Source organism: Piliocolobus tephrosceles, chromosome 9 (assembly GCF_002776525.5).
Source record: "Piliocolobus tephrosceles isolate RC106 chromosome 9, ASM277652v3, whole genome shotgun sequence".
NCBI classification, from domain to species: Eukaryota; Metazoa; Chordata; class Mammalia; order Primates; family Cercopithecidae; genus Piliocolobus; species Piliocolobus tephrosceles.
Window position 1 is genome coordinate 37,119,535 of NC_045442.1, and position 19,941 is coordinate 37,139,475.

Sequence of the window (19,941 nt, forward strand, 5' to 3'; positions counted from 1 at the left end):
CACAAGTAATTGTTCTTTTGAGATGAGTCCTCTTGAGCCTGTGACCAACCTCATTAACCCTACGCCTGTGGTGAGCGGTCCCCAGTGGGGGAACTGTCAAGCTGAGTTTTGCCATCCTTTCCAGGGCCGCCTGTCAGACCATGGAGGGACAGGCCTCAGTCGAGTATATATGACCCTTTTGCGGGGATGAAAACACCAGGCCAGCGGCAGCTTATCACCCTCCAGGAGCAGGTGAAGCTGGGCATTGTCAACGTGGATGAGGCTGTACTCCACTTCAAAGAGTGGCAGCTCAACCAGAAGAAACGATCGGAGTCCTTTCGTTTCCAGCAGGTAACTAGCTTCGTATGGAATTTGTTTCATTTCTATTTCCCCACTTGACAGCGGAGGAGGGCTGGGCCATGGCTGTCTTGTGTATTGCTGTACATGACACCTGTGCCTGCAAATGTTTGAGTTTCATTGTGAACCAGTGAGTGTGTATGAGTGTCACCTCGGTCTGTAACCACATGGCTCCCTGGCTGAGAGCTGGGTAGCTTTTCTAGGTGCCATGAGGCTTGAGATCAGGAACAAAGACTCAGCTATAAACACTAACTCTGCTGCTGTGTCTCTCTGCATTTGGCTCCCTGCTTCTGCTTTCCAGCTTTTTTCTTTTCAGAGTCCCTCTCTCTATTCCTACTGCCAAATACTCTCATAACTATCACACTTTAGCACTCAAAGAGAACTTGGAAAACTACCAAGAAATATGATTAAATGAACAAAACAAGTTGCAGATGCAAAACCACCCAAATGAAAACAACTCAGACACCTCCACACACAAACTCTGTATTTCTGTGGACATGTATATAAATGCAAGGACAAAGATCTGGAAATGGCTACCTCAGGCCCATTCCAGGGGCCACCTCTCGGGAGAAGACTGGGATTGGAGGACTGGGATGCCAGAGGAGACTCTTGCTTTACCTGTATAGTTTGAAGCTTTTATGAGAATATATAACTCCATACCTGTATCATAAGTGTACACGATATATAATTAAAAACAATAAAAAATCTCAAACTCAACATTAGGAAGTTCCTTCTTAGTCCACCAATGCCTTTGTATTAAAAAGGAGGAAATGGGGCTCAGGAGGTTAAGGGACACATCCGAGGCAACTTTCCTAGTGAGGGGCCGAGTCAGGACTGGAACTATTGCTTTCTCTCTCCACCTCCCCAGGCTGCTTCCTGCAAAGTACTAGCCAGGCCCGACCCTGCTTACCCTCAGAGATCAGATGGGGTTGGGTGCGTTCAGGGTGGTACGGCCATAGACCCTGGTGGTGTGAATTCTAATCTCTGTTCTTATGCTATCTGACATACCAGCATCCCTCCAGGGCTGAGATGGGAGCCTGTCTTCTGGGACAGGATTAGTGGTGAAGAGTGGGGAAACATGTCATCAGGCAGCATTTGCTGACCTCTGACAGTGCTATGTTAGGCATTGTGTTCACCATTAAATAGACCTGACCTCTTTCACTCCTCATACACGCATATGAAATAGGTATTATTCCTCCTGTTCTACAGAAAACTGAGGCTCAGAGAGGCAAAGAGGCAGTCAAGATTCAAACCTCCCCTTTCTCACCCTGTGCTCCCTTCACTATACCTTCTCCCTTCTTAGTGCTCCTTAAGACAGGGGCACCTGCTCTGCCAGATGCCTCCCTCCCTTTGGGGGCCTGAAGGGTGGGAGGGCACTCTGGAGAGCTGAATGCAGGAATCATGGGTGCTCCTCACTCAGGAGCCCCCAGGAGGCTGCAGTCCTGCTGAGAAAAGGCTGGCCCTGGCTAAACAATGTCTTTTTGCTCCTTGCCAAGTTGTGCAACCACGTGGCACAGTAGTTAAGAACAGCCAGGGCTCTGGAGCTGGCAGCCTGAATTTACATCTTTGTTCTGCTATTTGTGGCTGGATGACCTTGACCTTGCTGTGCCTCTGTTTTTCCACCTCTGTAATGTGAAGCGGGAGGTCTAGGTGATATAAGCCACTATAAGCAGCATCACTGGCACATAGTAAATACATAATAAGTGTTAGCTGTCTTTCTTTTTTCTTTTTTTTTTTTTACATTTTCTTGTAGTGTAATGTAATTGCTAATATGAGGTTTAATCTGTAAGCAATTAATACAAATATAAATAGGTATAAGCCACCACTAACTTAGTCTGCTGAAAAGCTTCTCAGTGAAAGTAGTTTGAGGATAAGTTGAAAGGAAATGAGAAGGGGTGGATAGGGCACGTTTCCAGTGGGAACATAATTTATGTGCCTTATCATTATCATCAACTGGTATGTACCAGTCCATTGTTGCAGAAAGGTAAAACCTTTCCAAGTATTTTTTGTTGTTGTTGTTGTCATACTTTAAGTTCTCCGGTACATGTGCACAATGTGCAGGTTTTTTACATAGGTATACATGTGCCGTGTCTTTATTTGTTTATATCCAAGAGACCTCTTCCTTTCCCATGAACTGGCCCAGAACTCTTGGGTGTAGCAGACAACTGGGGTTCATATTCAATATGGCAGAAGCCCAGCCCGTGGGGACTCACATTGTTTGGTCCTGATAGCCTCCGGGCACTTCCTGAGTATCTCCCCTCCAGGGGCTGGTGGTATGGAGACGTGTCTGGGTAGAGGCCTCATCTTCCTTTTCCTCTGCTCTCTGTCCACTGCTCTGTCTCCTTCATGTCGCCCTCTCACAAGTGGACTCTGAAGCTTTCCTTCAGCTCCTTCTCTGTGCAGTCTGTGTCTCTGGTTCCACGTTTCCAGCCACCAGCTGGCTTTGTCCCCGTGAGGTGTCCCAGACTCGCAGCATGTCTAACAACAAACCATCCCTCAAGGCCGCTTTCCTTTCCCAACACCCTCTCTGTGCTCATCACATTGTCTTCTCCTGGAGACAGAGATCAGACCTCAGAGTCTCTTTGGCCTTCTCCCGTGCTTTTGCACACCCAGCCAGCGGCGTGTCCTGCTTGGTCTGCTCTGTGGCATTTGTCCTCTTGCATCTGCTCCTGTCTCTCCATTCCCCCAGCCACATCCCCATGTCAGCTTCTGTTGCCTGCATCTGGCATACTCCATAGTTTCCAGGAAGGTCTGCTGGCCTCCGTTCCTTCTTCTCCAGTTGACTGGAACCTTAGAGCCATGACAGGCTCACAGTGTTCAATGTTTCCCTGCTGCCTCCTGGACACAGCTCAGTCTCTTCAGCCTGCAGCTGCAGATCAACTCCCCTTTCCCGTCTGGCCTCCTGCGACTCCCCCACATGAACCTTCTGCTGCAGCCAGATTGTCTGGACATTTTCCCTAGAATGCTCAGGCACTTAACTTTGGGATTATTGTTAATTGACTAAAATAGCAACAATCTTGACCCTCACATTGAATAAATCTATTCAACATCTATTGAATGACTACAATGGACCAGATGGCAGGATTATGGAAAGGTACAAGACCTGGTTTCTTGACCTTGGAGAGCTCACAGTATCTCGAAGAGGCAAGGCACAAGAGTGTGCACACACGATGAGACAGTGTAGCCCAAGTGCTGGATGGTTGGCGTGGGCAGTCACTAAGGACTGGAGCATCTTGGGAGGCATCGGGGAGAAAGTGGGCCTTGATCCAGACTCATGGAGAGGCACCAACATCCCTGAAGGTCAGGGGAGTGATGTGAGAACACAGTCTCAGAGACGGGAATACCTGTGGAGTATTTGTGAGCCGGGCTAAGAGGCATACATGAGAGGGGCCGTATAGAACAGAGCTGGGAACCAGAGGGGAGGAAAGACAGTTTCTTCTGGAAGAGACGGCATCTCTTCAGGCACAGATTCTGTGAGTATTTGGATTTCTCTGGGGGCTGACTGTGAATGCACTGAGCCTCATTTGCATGCTGTAAATGTGACTGCAATGTGATATACCCTGCAAACAGCATACAATCGCAAAGAAACTCTCATTCCCAGAGGGTATCATTCTGTTGTACACTTAAAAAATAAACCAGCCGGGCTCGGTGGCTCACGCCTGTAATCCCAGTGCTTTGGGAGGCCAAGGCGGGCAGATCATGAGGCAGGAGATCGAGACCATCCTGGCTAACACATGGTGAAACCCCATCTCTACTACAAATACAAAAAATAGCCCAGCGTGGTGGTTGGCGCCTGTAGTCCCAGCTACTCGGGAGGCTGAGGCAGGAGAATGGCGTGAACCCAGGAGGCAGAGCTTGCAGTGAGCCGAGCTAGCGCCACTGCACTCCAGCCTGGGCAACTGAGTGAGACTCCGTCTCAAAATAAATAAATTAATCAATCAATCAATCAATTAATTAATTTAAAAAAAAAACCAATTTTTTTCCAGGAAAATCTTAAACGGCTAAGAGACAGCATCACCCGAAGACAGAGAGAGAAGCAAAAATCAGGAAAGCAGACAGGTATGTGGCTTCCTAGGGTGCTGCATTGTATGGGACATTGCTGTCATCTGTTGTCCTTGACTCTCCTTTTGGCTGTGGCCTGAGTGGGCAGAGCACTTGCCCAGCATTCGTCACACTCTTTACAGTTCTGGGTCCCCCACTAGACTATAAAGACCTTTTGCACAATGGTTATATCTTATTTATTCTGTAAACAATCTGGTACCTGATACATAAGACATGCACAGAAGTGAATAAGTGGATTCAGCTCTGCATCCTTCCACCTTTTCACTCAAAGAGGATGGTGATGCTTCCTCTGCAGGCCCCTCACTCTCCCCTTGGCAGTTAGGAGGATGTATGTTTTTTAAGCAGAAAAAGGAAAAATCCCATATACACGGTGTCTGTTTCTGATTCTGGTGAGCAATGGCGTCATCTGCATCCACACCATTTAGTGCTTCAGAAGCCCATCCCCCAGGTGTAGCAGGGCTCCCACGGTGCAATAGCAGGGCCACAAATTCCAGTGGTGCACACTATGGACTGGGCCCGCTCCCCTTAAGCCTACCCTCTGTGCCAGCCATGTGGCACCACCATCCCTGAGCAAGAAGTTGGCGTTTACCCACAATGCATCTTCCCACAGAGAGTCTCTGGAATAGTGGGCCTCTGTGATTAACTGAGGCCAACCTTACAGTAAGAGGAGCATGCAGGAGAAGGCTTTCAGAGGCACTCAGATCTTGAATGGATGGAGCCCTATTACATGAAGAACCAAGTTAAAATCTAGGTCTGTTTGTGCACAGCTTCCACAGTCTCTCTCCAGCTGCCATCAACTGCCTGACTTCCCATGAACCTAGTGGGACTGGTAACACCCTGGTCTCCAAACAGGACATTCTCTCCTGCCATGGGCCCCTTGCTCATGCCATGCCTCTTCCTTCTTATCTGTATGAAAACTACTGGGCTGCAAGATCCAGCCCTGGCAGTCCCTTCTCAGTAACGCCTTCCTGGGCCACCCTAGGACATGGTATTCCTTACTCGTTCAAGTGTATGTGGGACCTACCACGCCTTCCATTTATCTGGCACTTCTCTTTTTCTGTCTCTGGTTGCTATCACCTCATTCTTTCATCCAAGCCATCAGCAGTCCACAGATGTCCAAAGCGCATCCTAAATCTGGTCATTTCTAACCATCTCCCATGGCACTGCTGCAGCCAAGCCATATCATCTCGTGACTAGACTAAGAGAGTAGCCACTCAGTCATCTCCCCATATTCACTCTTGTCTCTCTGTAGTTAACCCATCGTAGCCAATGATGTTTAAAAAATTTAAAAATCAGATAATGCTACACCCTTGATGAAAGCCTTCCAGGGGCTCCTGTCCCACTCAGGGTAAAATCACATTCCTGCTCACAGCCTACAAGGCCCTATGTGATCTGACCCCTGAGCTCATCCTCCATTCTCCCCCAAACCCTGTGCCACAGTCCCTGGACTCCTTTTTATTGCTCTGACAAGCCAAGAGCATTTCTCCCTCAGGGCCTGTGCACTTGCCATTCCCCTGCCCTTCCCCATATCTTCACCTTCCGGCCCTTTTCATCCTTTAGAGTTCAGTGTAGCCCTTTTCATCCTTCAGAGTTCAGTGTAGCATCTCCTCATCAGAGGCCTTCTCTGCCATTCTCTCCAGAGTAGCCCTCCACGACTCACTTCCTGTTCCCTGGCGTCCTCTCTTTTCACATATCACAGATTGGAATCATCTTAGGTTTCTGTCCTCAGGGTTATGGTCCAACACCCCATCTCCCTCCTACTAGAAGCTCCACTTGGGCAAAAACTTGTCTGCTGTGTGCTCCAGGGAGTCCCCAGTGCACAGAATAGTACAGTAATGGAGCTCTAGAAGGCTTTGTTGGAATGGTTGGTTTCAGGAAACTGTTTGGTGACACCACTCATTCATTCCACACTTAACAAGCACCAGGCACTCTGCCAAATACAGAGACCTATGAGACACTCACTTCACCATCTGGTAGCTAATGAGTCAGTTATCTTTGTATTCACACAGGTCTGGCTTGCCCTACTAGGGTCTGTTCCACCATGCCTAACACAGTGTTTTGAAGATAACCTAGTGAATGTTAATGATTTTGGGAGAAGAGGGGTTAAGAGGTTTTAACCATTGCAGAAGGTCAGAGAGATCATCCTGTGACTTCTGCTTGGGTGTCTGGATTTTAAATTTATGCTGCTGGTACCTGAGTTCACACTTGTCTGTCCTCCTGGTTGAGAGGAAGAGAAAGGAGAGAAAACAGAAAAGCTTTTCGAGATCTACACAGTCATCCTAGGGTCAGATAATAGGGGTCTCAGTGATAAAAGAGCTGAGATGCTTTTTAAAACTAGAGTCCATAAGATAATCCAAAGATAGAAGTGTTGATGAAATGAAACATTTCAGGTTTTTAAATACAGACAGCATCAAGAAACCTGTGATTTGGCGGTGCACCCAGTGTTTGAAGGCCCAGGAGTCCTAGTGTTGGAGTCACGTGTGCTCAGCAGTCTGGGCTCAAGACCTGAGCCTTCTGGGTCTCATCACATTCTGACCGCTCACCTGGGCTCCACCTGGTGCCACTGGAGGTACTGAAGCAGGACAGACGCACATGCAGAGGAGTAGAGGGGTACAGGGATGGACTCTGGAGCCAGCGAGGTTGGGATCAAATTCCTTCTCACTGCTCACCCCTCACTAGCTGGGAGCTGTGGGCAAGATATTTCACCTCCCTGAGCGTCAGTCCTCCTTTGCAAAATGGTAAAAGTGAAAGTGCCCACCCCAGTAGTGAGCATCGAATGATTGAGGGTATAACCAGTGCCCAGCACAGTGCCTGGCACATGGGAGTACTCCTAAAAGTGTCCGCACTCATGATTACATAGAGGCCCACACACCAGCTGGGGTCCTCTCAGGCAGGGCCATCCAGAATGAATAACAAGTTCTGAAACATTATGCAAGGTTCACCCAAGGCTGTTCAGGCTGTGAACAAATGATTTATGCCTACCAGTGGCTATAGTCTAAATCAGAATGGTCAATGTCTACAATTTACCAAAAGAACATGGCTTAGTTTGCCCATCTGCAGCCCCCATCCCCCACTCTCCAAGAAGCAGACCCTCTGACAAGGACATTTTGGTGAGAGGGATGTTAAGTATTTGTACTTTTTATATCAGGTGCTTTAATCAAGTCATAACTATTGAGAGATTAAACTGTATATAATTTGATACCAAAGAAGAATGACCAGGCATGGCAAGCAATCTATATGGGAGAATGTTCTGCCTGTCGGCCCCAAGGGCCTCCTTATTTTTATTGTCATAAAATATACATAACATAAAATTCACCATGTGAACCATTTTAAAGTGTATAATTCAGGCTGGGTGTGGTGGCTCACACCTGTAATCCCGGCACTTTTGGAGGCTGAAGTGGGAGGATCACTTGAGGCCAGGAGTTTGAGAGCAGCCTGGCCAACATGGCAAAACCTTGTCTCTAACAAAAATACAAATATTAGCTGGGTGTGGTGGCACGTGCCTCTAGTCCCAGCTACTCAGGAGGCTGAGGCAGGAGAACTGCTTGAACCCAGTAGGTGGAGATTGCAGTGAGCCAAGGTGGCACCACTGCACTCCAGCCTGGGCAACAGTGCGAGACTCTGTCTCAAAAAAAAAAAAAAAAAAAAGCATACAATTCAGTGGCATAAAGTACATTCACAGTGTTGTGCCAGCATTACCACTTCCATTTCTAGAACTTTTCTCCCCTGATAAGGATTTGAGAGCAAACAGCTGGTGTGGGAGGTGATCCCAGGGAATGCGGTGGGGGATGGAGAAGTGAGATAGGTAGGAGCCAGTGGAGAACACCCACCTGAGCGATGAGACAGCTGGGACGTTTACACAGCAGGCCCCATCCGCCGTTGGTGGAGGCCTGCTTGGGGAGAGTCACTCATCTTTCTGCTACAGAAACAGCCTCAGGCAATTGGAAGTTGGACCCTGTACTGCATGCTGAGGTCCAAGGCTGGCATTTGCCAAAGCGAGGGCATCATTTATGGTTGAGTAAATATGACATATTATTGACACACGATAACATTGATCTATAGGAAAATTAGGGTTGATGAATAACGTTTGTGCTTAAAGGATCTTTTCTAAGAATGTAACCCATTCTAAACACAATGACTGATTTTTCATTTGAAAACTTTGTTTGCCTTAGGGAAAAAATATTAATCTTTAATTTGGGTTAGAACGCCAAAGAGAATTAAAAATTAAGACTGTTCTTAATAACTTGACCATTTTTCTTCAACCCCAGGGGATTGTTTGCTCTTACTGGGCTGGTCCAGAGCATTGATGGCGTAGGAAATTAGAGAAGGGCTGGTGAGAGCCATGGCCTCACAGAGAAGATAATATTTGTGTTCTGGGTGTGTCCTGTGGAGCAGGACGTAGAGGAGCTAACCGGGTCCCAGGAAACTTGGCTTCTGATTCCCGTTTTGTCACTGAATCACTTTATGATCCAATTCCTTTAACCACTCTGTGCCTCAGTTTCCTTACTGGGGGCTATACCTGACTTACTTAATGGAGAAGTCATGAAGTTTAAAGGAGGTATAATAATGCGTCTAGATGCACTTTGGGAAAGCACTATGCAATATAATCGTGATAATTATTCCTAGCATTGTACCTTTATTCAAAGATATCAGGATTTTATAAACATTCGGACTGGTTCTACCTGATTTTTTGAACTTTTGACCCCCTGTTTTTTTCCTGTATATTTTACTTTCCTTCTTTATAGAACTAGTTGAGGTTAAAAAGTTGCTTCCTTGAAGTTAATTAAGCAAACCAGGATCTCCCTTTAAAAAAAGATGATTTTTGGCCGGGCGCGGTGGCTCATGCCTATAATCCCAGCACTTTGGGAGGCCGAGATGGGTGGATCATGAGGTCAAGAAATCGAGACCATCCTGGCCAACATGGTGAAACCTCGTCATTACTAAAAATGCAAAAATTAGCTGGGCGTGGTGGCGCATGCCTATAGTCCCAGCTATGCGGAGGCTGAGGCAGGAGAATTGCTTGAATCCAGGAGGTAGAGGTTGCAGTGAGGCAAGGTGGTGCCACTGTACTCCAGCCTGGTGACAGAGTGAGATTCTGTCTCAAACAAACAAACAAATGAACGAACAAACAAAAAATGATCTTTAAAAATCTAGGCCAGAGCTGGAAGAAAAATAAACAGACTGACACTCATTTGGTCTCTAAGATACTGTGGGTGCCACCCATGTGAGAGTGCCCTTGGCTATCTTTTGCCCAAGTAGCTCCAAGCTGGGGTGGGTGTTTCCATGGCATGGTTGTAGCCAAGAGAGCCCCAGCATGTGAGAAAGACCTGGATTACACAAAAACCTAGGAAGCTGGTTGGACACTTGGACCATACACTACACCTGAAGCCAGAGTCTCCAGATGAGGAAGGCTCATGCCTATGCAAGCCAACAATCCACTCTGATCATTCTCTGTGCAGAATGTTCACTGGGGGATTTGGTGTGCCCTGTCCTCTGGCTGCTCCTTCATCCTGTTCCAGTTTATCCATTCACCCCGCCAGATTTCTGGCTTTGGTAGGTGGAGCCACCTCTGCCCCTGGACTCTCTGAACTTCCGGCCACACCTGTCCCCTAGAAGGGTAGAGGTGGAGGAGGAAGTGGTACCAGAAGATAAAAGCACACGTCCCCAAAGCTAACACCTCTTCTACCCAAGTTTGTACAGCCACCGCTGTGTAAACCCTGACCCTGGGCTTGAGAAGGTCCCAGGCAGCCGGGTGAGTCTTGAGCTAGGAGCACATCTTGCCTTCAGGAAGAAGTTGGTGCTGCTGCCCCCAGATTTTTTTTCTACTCATCAAAGGAGCCGTTTTCTGCTCCTAGAATCCAGCATTGGAAATGTAGGGAGGAATAGAGATAACCTCTGGGCAGGGCTAAGCCAGTAAGGAGGTCAGGTCAGTGCTTTGTTCGACAAAGGCATCAGCTTTCTTTACCCCATGGGCCTTGCAAGTCACAAAATTTTTCATAGGCCTGAAGGACCTCCTTTCATTAGCTTTCTGGGTCATGACTGTGCGTGTGGGCCACCCACCCCACACCCACCCACCCACCATCCATCCCTTATGCAGAGAGCGAGAGGCTGTACGAGCAGTGGTTAAGAGCCTAGACTCCGGAGCCTGGGTTCAAATCCCAGCTCTGCCGCTTACCAGCTGTTTGACAGGACATGCTACATCACTTCTCTGTACCTTAGTTTCTGCTGGCATTGATGATAATAATATTTATTTCTTGGGTGTTGTGAGGGTTAAATGAGTGAAAAATACTAAAGCTTTCAGAACTGTGCTCGGTGCATAGCGCAGCCTGTTTCTACAGTCAAGGATGGACATACCCCTCCTCAGATAAGGGTAGTGATTCAGAGAGGAGAGCTGTCTTGCTGGAGTTCCACAGCTGCTAAGTGGCAGGGCTGAGGGCCCAAACCTTTCTCTTATGGTTTGTTCTTTCTGCTCCCTGATGCAGAAGCACTCCTCTGTCCCTTTCTCACATTATTCTATCCCTCTCTTCAGTCTCTCAGTGACAGCCACACGGGATTCAGTAGTTTCAGTGCTGAAGGGTAGAGGGCCACCAACCCAGGGCCGCTCCCTCTCCCATGGTCTTTTCCCCTCCCGCTCCCTTGCAGGCTCCAGGCGGAGGGAAGCTGCTGGGCAGCTTGGTAGGTGACAGTCTGGTATCTTGACAGCTTATCCCTCTTTCCTCCAATTCCAGACTTGGAGATCACGGTCCCGATTCGGCACTCACAGCACCTGCCTGCGAAAGTGGAGTTTGGAGTCTATGAGAGTGGCCCCAGGAAAAGTGTCATTCCCCCCAGGACGGAGCTGAGACGGGGAGACTGGAAAACAGACAGCACCTCCAGCACAGCAAGTGAGCAGCTGGGGGTGCAGGGGGTGGGGTCTTCTCGGCTGGGCTCCAGCTGGCGCCCTTGGGCCTTAGGAAACATCCTCTTAAGAGCCCAGGAGATCTCCAGTGGGGCCTGGTTTGGGTTTGAGAGGTGAAAAAGGTGGGGCAGAGTTACTGTTTGCCTGTGAGGTTTGCTTTGTATCCCATGAAGCCCGGTTACTTGATAATTATTACTCTAGCCCTTTTCTAAATATCAAAACCTAATACTAATAGTTAACATTTATTGAGCATTTACTATATTCTAAGCCTCTTTATAGATTATCTAATTTAATTCTCACTGAAGCTCTATGAAATAGGGACTGTCATCTCTGTTTACTGAGGAGGAAGCAGGAGGCTTAGTGCTCTGGCCTAGGTTAAATAGCTAATGTGGAGTAGCCGGAATTTGAACTCATTCTGGATACAGAGCCAAGACTCTTAGCCACCATTCTTTGCTGCTTCCTCAACTATCATAAAGCAAGGGAAAGGGCACAGAGTCAGAAATATCAGAAAATAATGGACTCAAGTAAAATAAAAAGAAAGAAGAAAAAAAGAAAATAATAGACTCAAATTCAAACATTCCAACTTTACAGGCAAGTTGAGGGTCTAATGAGGAAATGCCTTCCTTTTGGCTGGAAGGCTTCAATAGTCATCGGATTGCACAGACAATACAGCCTGATGCACCAGGCAGGAGCTGAGGGCTTTGTTCCCGTATCCAGGGCAGTGTTAGCTGACTCCAGACACACTGGGTTCACAAGCCACATAGATTTTCTCTTATTTAATACATTTCAGTGCTAACAAAACAGCTAGGAAAGCAATATAAGAGCCAGAGAGCAACTGAATTTCAGGACTCATATCTCCTTAAATGTCGAGAACCCCATAACGCATGTTGCAGCAGGAAGGTTATCTAACCCAGGGGTTCTTAATCTTTTCTGCATCACAAAGCTCCTTGAGAATCTGATATATACTTTGGTTCTGTCCCCCAGACACACGCACAGGTGTATGCATGTGTATGTGTGCACACACATAATTTTACCCACCATAGACTTAGGTCAAGAACCTCTGAGCTAGTTTTCCTTCATCCTGTATAGATGGGGTATTTGTGACCCAGAAAGAGACAGAATTTTGCCCAAGGTTACATAGCCAGTGAATGGCAAAGGTGCGAGTAGATCCTAGCTCCGTTCTCTTTCAGGTGAATGTTTCTGCCATCATTACCTGTCAAAACAGACCCACAGCCTATCACATGACGCCTGGGAAGTCTAGTCTGGACAGAGGAGAAAACTTCCCCTTACTTAATGGGGGTGATCATTTGTATGCAAAGCCCACTGGGAGCAATTTGAGAATTCTGACAAGTTCAGGAATGGGAGAGATGTCCTCAGGGATCACAGGTGGCAGAAGGAGCAAGGGACAGCTGGCTATCTCTGTCTCTCAGGCCTGTGGAGGAGGAGAGGAGAAGTGGTAGAATCCTCTCAGGGTGAGGACAGTGCATCCCAGGGTTGGTGAGGAGAGTGACAGCTGGAAATTTAACAAGACAAATGCTCTAGTTTCAGGTTCAGAGTAATTGAACAGATTTTTGTGTACACGTTTTCTGGGGGATAGCCTGGGGTGAGGAGAAGATGGGAAGAATAAACTGTACTTTTCCCCTTGTGCAGTGGTTTAGTACCCAGGGTTGGCTGGCTCATCTGGTTAGAAAATGTTACTAAATGACAGACCAATGGATTTTACTCTACTTTGTGGCTGTGGTCTGCATCCAGCCCGTTATACAGTTTCCATTATCTATTGCCATGCAATAAACCATGCCAAAACATAGTGGCTTAAAACAACCCTTTATTTATGCCTTATCCTACAACTTAAACAGGACTCAGTGGGGATGGTGGTTCATCTCTCCTCTGTGGCATCGGCTGGGGTCACTCATGAGTCAGCATTCAGCTGTAAGCTCTGCTTGTCCTGGAACATCCAAGGAAACCTCTCATCCTCCAGGGCCTCTCTACACATGGCCTTTAATTCATAGCCTTTTATATGGCAGCACGATCTGTAGAGGGAATAGGCCAAAAGGAAAAGCCCCAGTGTGCTAGTGCCTATCAAGCTTTGGCTTGCATCACACTTGCTAATGCCATATTGGCCAAAGCAGGTCATGTGGCTAAGCTAGAGTGTGGCAGGGGGCAGGAGCACACAAAGGTGTGGATCCTGGGCGGGGTGGTTGACTGGGGGTCACTAGGGGTTAGTCTTACCATCTTGAAATGGGTAACAGTGCAGATAGCTGCTTCCGTTAATCAAATGCTTACTCTTTGCGTGCCCTGTGCCAAGCATGTCACCATATTTTCGGGTTCATTTTATATAACAGTGCTGTGAGTTTCTAGATAAGAAAATGGAACAGAGAGGGTAGGCGACTTGCCCCAAGTCTCTTGGCAAGCAAGCAGGGGGTCTGGGATTCACATCCATAGCTTCCTGTGCTTTCAACTGTGGGGATGTACTGCCTTCCAAATAGAAATAGTTCCCGTGGCAGGGAGGGAGAGTGAGGATGGCCCAGCTTATCCACCAACTGCCCCTTAACCCCCTGAATCACACCCTTAAAAAAGCACTGTGTGTATTATGGTGCAGCTGTCATCTCTTGGGAACCATGGAAAAACAGTTGCAGGTTAAATCTGGTTATAACTAAAAATTCAAGCGCCAGATACTAGTGTTATGTTTAAGAGAACAAAAATTGCATAACAGAAAGGTTGTTGACCTCCTAGGTTGTCTGGCCCAAGTTTCTTTTTTCTTTCTTTCTTTTTTAAAACAAACTCTAATTTCAAGTGTAACCAAGGTTCTTAAGAATCATAGTATATATATGGTCACTTTTTTCTCTCACTCATTGATCCACCAAATACTGAGGACAGCTCTGTGTATACTGAGCTAGGCTGTATGCTAGAGAACCAAAGATGAAAAAGAACCAGAGCCTGTCCTTAGGAGGCTTGTAACGGAGGAGAGAAAGTACACGAGTAGCATGGCATTACATGCTTGTCCAGTACTTCTCCCCTGATGGTAGAAGCCTACCAAGGGGTGGGCACTGCCCCTCTTCCCCCTGGCAAGTGTGAAGATGATGGGAGCTGGGGTGAGTCTCCTAACAACTGTGCAGCCTAAAGGGGATTTGGGCAAGCAAGTCATCAGCCTGGAGAGGAGGAAGGCCAGGGCCAAGGTTCAGAGCCAAACAATGGGACTGAAGATTTAAGAATGCCAGCAGAAGGGACAGGGGGAACTGATGGCTATGAGTTTCCGGAGTCATGGAGCCGGTGCCTGTGGCAGCTTTATTACTTCTTGCTAGTAGATAAACTTCAAAAGGATTATGGCTCATCATAAGGGAATGTGATGGACAATGAGGAATGGCATGAGGAGGCTTAGCCACAAAGGGATGGGGGCTCGTGGGCCCGAGGAGTTACATTTAGTTGGGGGAATGTGGGAAGGTTTTGATAGCATTTGTCCTGAGCCTTGGAGACTGAGGAGGTTTTAAACTTGTGGACAGGAGTGGGCTGTGGGCTGGGAAGAGTGGGGAGAAAAAGACAGCCTGGTCCTTGAACAGTGTTACGTATGGGTAACGAGTAGAAAGCGACAGGATCACATGTTCCTTTTTTTTTTTTTTTTTTGAGACGGAGTCTCACTCTGTCACCCAGGCTGAAGTGCAGTAGCACGATCTCGGCTCACTGCAATCTCTGCCTCCCAGGTGCTAGCAGTTCTCTGCCTCAGTCTCCCAAGTAGCTGGAATTACAGGCACCCACCACCACGCCCAGCTAATTTTTGTATTTTTAGTAGATACGGGATTTCACCATCTTGGCCAGGCTGGTCTTGAACTGCTGACCTCGTGATCTACCCACCTTGGCCTCCCAAAGTGTTGGGATTACAGGCGTGAGCTACCTCACCCAGCTCATGTTCCTTAATAAACAAATTCTGCATCCCCTGGATTATAGAAACATTTTGACATATTGTTTTAAATTTAAAAATCTGCCCCCCAAAAAGAATTTAAAATTATAATCTTAACCTGCTCTATTCAAGCTAACATCTAAATTAATTCGCTCAAAGTTGATATCAGAATGCAGTCAAAACTATTTTTTGACTACCTATAAACTTACATGACCAGGAGCTATTTGAAGTGGAAATTCAGCAAACCTAAGATCTTGACTATGTTGTTAGTGAGAATATTGGAAAATTAAAGTTAAGATCTCCTTGTTTTTGTTGATTAACTCTTATTCTTTCTTCTTCTCTGCTAGATCACCACGTGCTGGGGCTTAAAATGCTGTGCTGTCCAGTATGGTAGCCACTGGCCACATGTGGTTATTTAAATTTTTAAGTTAATTACGACTAAATAAAATTTAAAATTCATTTCCTTGGTTGCACTAGCCATGTTTCCCACTTGCTACCATATTGGATAACACATAATAAAAGATGCCCTGAAAGTTCTATTGGATGGTGCTATTCTAATGATGCAGGTGATAAATTCCCAACTGAAAAGCCTCAAGTGCCTAGACTCACACAGTCACAATTCTGACCATGAACATAAATTATACTTTTGAGGGCCGGGCATGGTGGCTCATACCTGTAATCCCAGCTCTTTGGGAGGCCAAGGTGGGTGGATCATGAGGTCAGGAGTTTGAGACCAGCCTGGCTAACATGGTGAAACGCCGTCTCTACTAAAAATACAAAAATTAGCCAGGCACAGTGGCATGTGCCAGTAGTCCCGGCTACTTGGGAGGCTGAGGCAGGAGAATCGCTTGAACCTGGGAGGCAGAGGTTGCAGTGAGCTGAGATTGTGCCACTGCACTCCAGCCTGGGTAACAGAGCAAAACTCAGTTTTGGGGGGAAAAAAATTATACTTTTGAGTGTGTACTTTGCATTTTGTTTTGTGTCAAAGGGTCTGGCCGCTTATTACAAGGCATGTCTGCATGGGTGATACATACCCATTTGCTAGAATTTCTAAGTAAAAAACTGCAGCAACAAAGTTAGTTTGCAGACTTTAGAAATACCACTGAAGAGCTGAGAATCAGAACACCTTTGCTATCTTGTCCTTCAATTTGGAGCACTAATATCAAACATGATTTTCATAGGGGTTAAATGGCAATCACATTTTCAAAGCCCTCAGTCAATGGTAGCAGTAATGCCAAAGTTAGTCATCAGAAAGTGAATAATTTTTTCCATGCTGAAAGAAAAACTGAACTCTAATAAAATGGTATAAGGCTGGACATAGTGGCTCACACTTGTAATTCTAGCACTTTGGGAGGCTGAGGCAGGAGGATCGCTTGAGCCCAAGAGTTGAAGACCAGCCTGCGCAACAGAGTGAGATCCTGTTGCTACAAAAAAAAAAAAAAAAAAGAAAGAAAGAAAATGGGCTAGGAGTGGCGGCACACACCTGTAGTCCAAGCTACTTAGGGGGCTAAGGCAGGAGGATTGTTTGTGTCCAGGAGTTTGAGGCTACCGTGAGCTGTGATCCTGCCACTGCACTCCAGCAAGACCTTATCTCTAAAAAAACAAAAAGTATAAGATGGCCAAAGTTTGAAGAACCCCATACTTACAGCTTATGTATTATTTATATCAATAAAACTAAGTAAGTGCTAGAGTTCTCTATTTTATTTTAGCCTGAAAGAATCCTCAATCCGGCTGATTTTCTTTCTACCCTTTAGGTAGCACGAGTAACCGCTCCAGCACCCGGAGCCTCCTCAGTGTGAGCAGCGGGTTGGAAGGGGACAATGAGGTGAGAGCTGGGACTCCACCCCACCTATCTTGTCCTAGGGGTCATTTCATCGCAAGAGATAGAAACCCAGGTGAAAGGGGCCAGACACAGAAGGTCATATATTATAGGATTCCATTATATGAAATGCCAGAGTGGGCAAATCCACAGAGACAGTTTGCAGATTGGTGGTTGCCAGGGCTGGAGGGAGGAGGAATGGGAAAAAACTGCTTCATGGGGACAGGGGTATTAGTCAGGGTTCTCTAGAGGGACGTGTGTGTGTGTGTGTGTGTGTGTGTGTGGCGTTTATTAAGTAGTATTAACTCACACAATCACAGAGTCCCACAATAGGCTGCCTGCAAGCTGAGGAGCAAGGAAGCCAGTCCAAGTCCCCGCGTGTTTGAGGGCAGGAAGCATGCAGCATGGGAGAAAGATGTAGGCTGGGAGGCTAAGCTAGTTTCTCCTTTTCACATTGTTCTGACTGCTTTATATCCACTGGCAGCTGACTAGATAGTGCCCACGCAGATTAAGGGTGGGTCTGCCTCCCCCAGCCCACTGACTCAAATGTTAATCTCCTTTGGCAACACCCTCACAGACACACCCATGATAAATACTTTGCATCCTTCAATCCAATCAAGTTGACAGTCAGTATTCACCATCACACAGGGTTTCTTTTTGGGTAATGAAAATGTTTTAAGACTAGATTAGATAGAGGGTGCACAACATTATCAATACACTCAATGCCACTGAATTGTCCACTTTAAAATGGTTAAGTTTATATTAACTTCACCTCAATAAATAGAAAAGAAGGAAAGAAAGGAAGAAAGGAAATAGACAGCTGGAAATCCACTCTTACTAGTGAAACCAAAAGGGGCATCTGTGGGAAGGAGCCGATGAGTCTCAGGGGATCCAGGGTTAGGGGCTACCCTCCGGGTCTGGATTAGGAGCTGCAGGACCTGCCAGAGGGAGCCGGGGTCACTGTTCTGTGTGTCCCAGGCCCAAAAGTTCTTTGGTCTCTGCTTCTCTGCACACCCGCTTTCTTTCCCCTCACACTGCTGCCTTCTGCTTCTCCACAGTCCCCTGAGTCCACTAGGCCTTCGAGCAGGGAGTAAGTTGCTGCTTTAGGTTGAGGCCCCATTCCAAGTTGGCTCAATTTGGGACATGTGTATAGCTTGATCCAGGGACCAGTGGCTGGGACAAGCAGGAGGGGCTACGTGGGTCACTGCCAACTCTGAAGCCTTCTGAGAAGGGTCCTTGGGTGGGCATTTCTAAGAAGCTTCCACCTGATGCTGATGCTGACCAGCCACAGAGCACAGTTTGAGTAGCAAGGAATTAGAATTCAGGCAATTAATGATCACTGGGGCCAGATTGTCTCCCTCAGTGACTTCAGGAGGAAATGGAAAGCTGCCAGGTATGGCTGGTTGATTTTCAGTTTGTGAACAACCTTCAGCCCCAGCCTAAGGAGGACCAAGGGGCTTTTGGGTTATGGTTGTCCAGCTGTGCTGGTTGCTGAATGTAGTTTTCGCCTTTCTTTCTCATCTTGTTTCCTGTAGGATAATGAAGTCCCTGAGGTTACCAGAAGCCGCAGTCCAGGTCCCCCACAAGTGGATGGGACACCCACCATGTCCCTTGAGAGACCCCCCAGGGTGCCTCCGAGGGCTGCCTCACAGAGGTAACATCAAAACTGATATGAAATTTTTCCCTTATCTCTGGATCCTAGGGGAGAATAGGACTTGGAAACACCTAAGATGACTAAAGAATAAGCACAGAACTGGGTGCAGTGGCTCATACCTGTAATCCCAGCACTTTGGGAGGCCAAGGCGGGTGGATCACAAGGTCCGGAGATCGAGACCATCCTGGCTAATATGGTGAAACCCCATCTCTACTAAAATACAAAAAATTAGCTGGCCATGATGGCACACACCTATAGTCCCAGCTACTCGGGAGGCTTAGGCAGGAGAATCGCTTGAACCCGGGAGGCAGAGGTTGCAGTGAGCTGAGATCATGCTCCACACTGCACTCTAGTCTGGGCAACAGAGCGAGACTCTGTCTCAAAAAAAAATAATAATAATAATAAGCACAGAGCTAACTGAAATGCCTGCTCCATTGGACATATTTTACTGTGGACCCTTCATTAATTAAGTGATGCATTATTTAGTTGCAAATACTTTAAATAGCAAATTGAATGTTTCATAAATGAAATACATTGAAAAATGTCGACTTTTAAAATAGTTTTTATCCATTTGGCTAGAATTCAACTCTCCAATAACTAATTCCCTTGGCTGGACTGTAGGGACAGTGCCTTTTGGGGAACAGAAAATATGAAGGAATTGGAAATGAAAATGCAGGTGACAGGCCACATCGTATGGTGGTGGGAAGCCTGATTCTAGAGCCCCCCTACCTGGGGTCAAGTCTCCAGCAGCTGTTTGCAAACTTGCAAGAACTATTTAACTTTACCTTTCATGTATTTCAACTTCCTTTTTTTTTTTTTTTTTGAGATAGATTCTTGCTCTATTACCCAGGCTGGAGTGCAGTGGTGTGATCTCGGCTCACTGCAACCTCCGCCTGCTGGGTTCAAGTGATTCTCCTGCCTCAGCCTCCCAAATAGCTGGGATTACAGGTACCTGCCACCACGCCCGGCTAATTTTTGTAATTTTAATAGAGACAGGGTTTCACCATGTTGACCAGGCTGGCCTTGAACTCCTGACCTCAGGTGATCTGCTCGCCTCGGCCTCCCAAAGTGCTGGGATTACAGACATGAGCCGCCATGCCCAGCCTCAATTTCCTTGTCTATAAAATGGGGATAATAACAGAACTTTCTGCAGAGTCATAAGCATTGAGTTCTTGGCCTATAGTAAGAACTCAGCAATATAAGTGATTTTTTATTTTATACAAGAGAGGAGTTAATATCTAGAGATTTGGAGATGAGCATTAGACTAAAGAATTTGA

General features: G+C 46.8%; 1 protein-coding gene across 4 annotated transcripts in view; it reads left to right on the top strand.

Moving 5' to 3' along the window:
* Window positions 1-19,941, top strand: part of PIK3AP1 (phosphoinositide-3-kinase adaptor protein 1) — a 129,774-nt gene that overhangs the window by 102,304 nt on the left and 7,529 nt on the right. For 3 of the 4 annotated variants that reach the window (XM_023206280.2, XM_023206282.2, XM_023206283.2), the window contains 5 exons: window positions 125-330; window positions 4,323-4,395; window positions 11,127-11,282; window positions 16,946-17,016; window positions 18,546-18,664. In XM_023206280.2, coding sequence (XP_023062048.1) covers window positions 125-330; window positions 4,323-4,395; window positions 11,127-11,282; window positions 16,946-17,016; window positions 18,546-18,664 — 625 coding nt within the window. The remainder of the gene's footprint in view (window positions 1-124; window positions 331-4,322; window positions 4,396-11,126; window positions 11,283-16,945; window positions 17,017-18,545; window positions 18,665-19,941) is intronic. The other variant, XM_023206281.2, reaches the window with a different exon arrangement.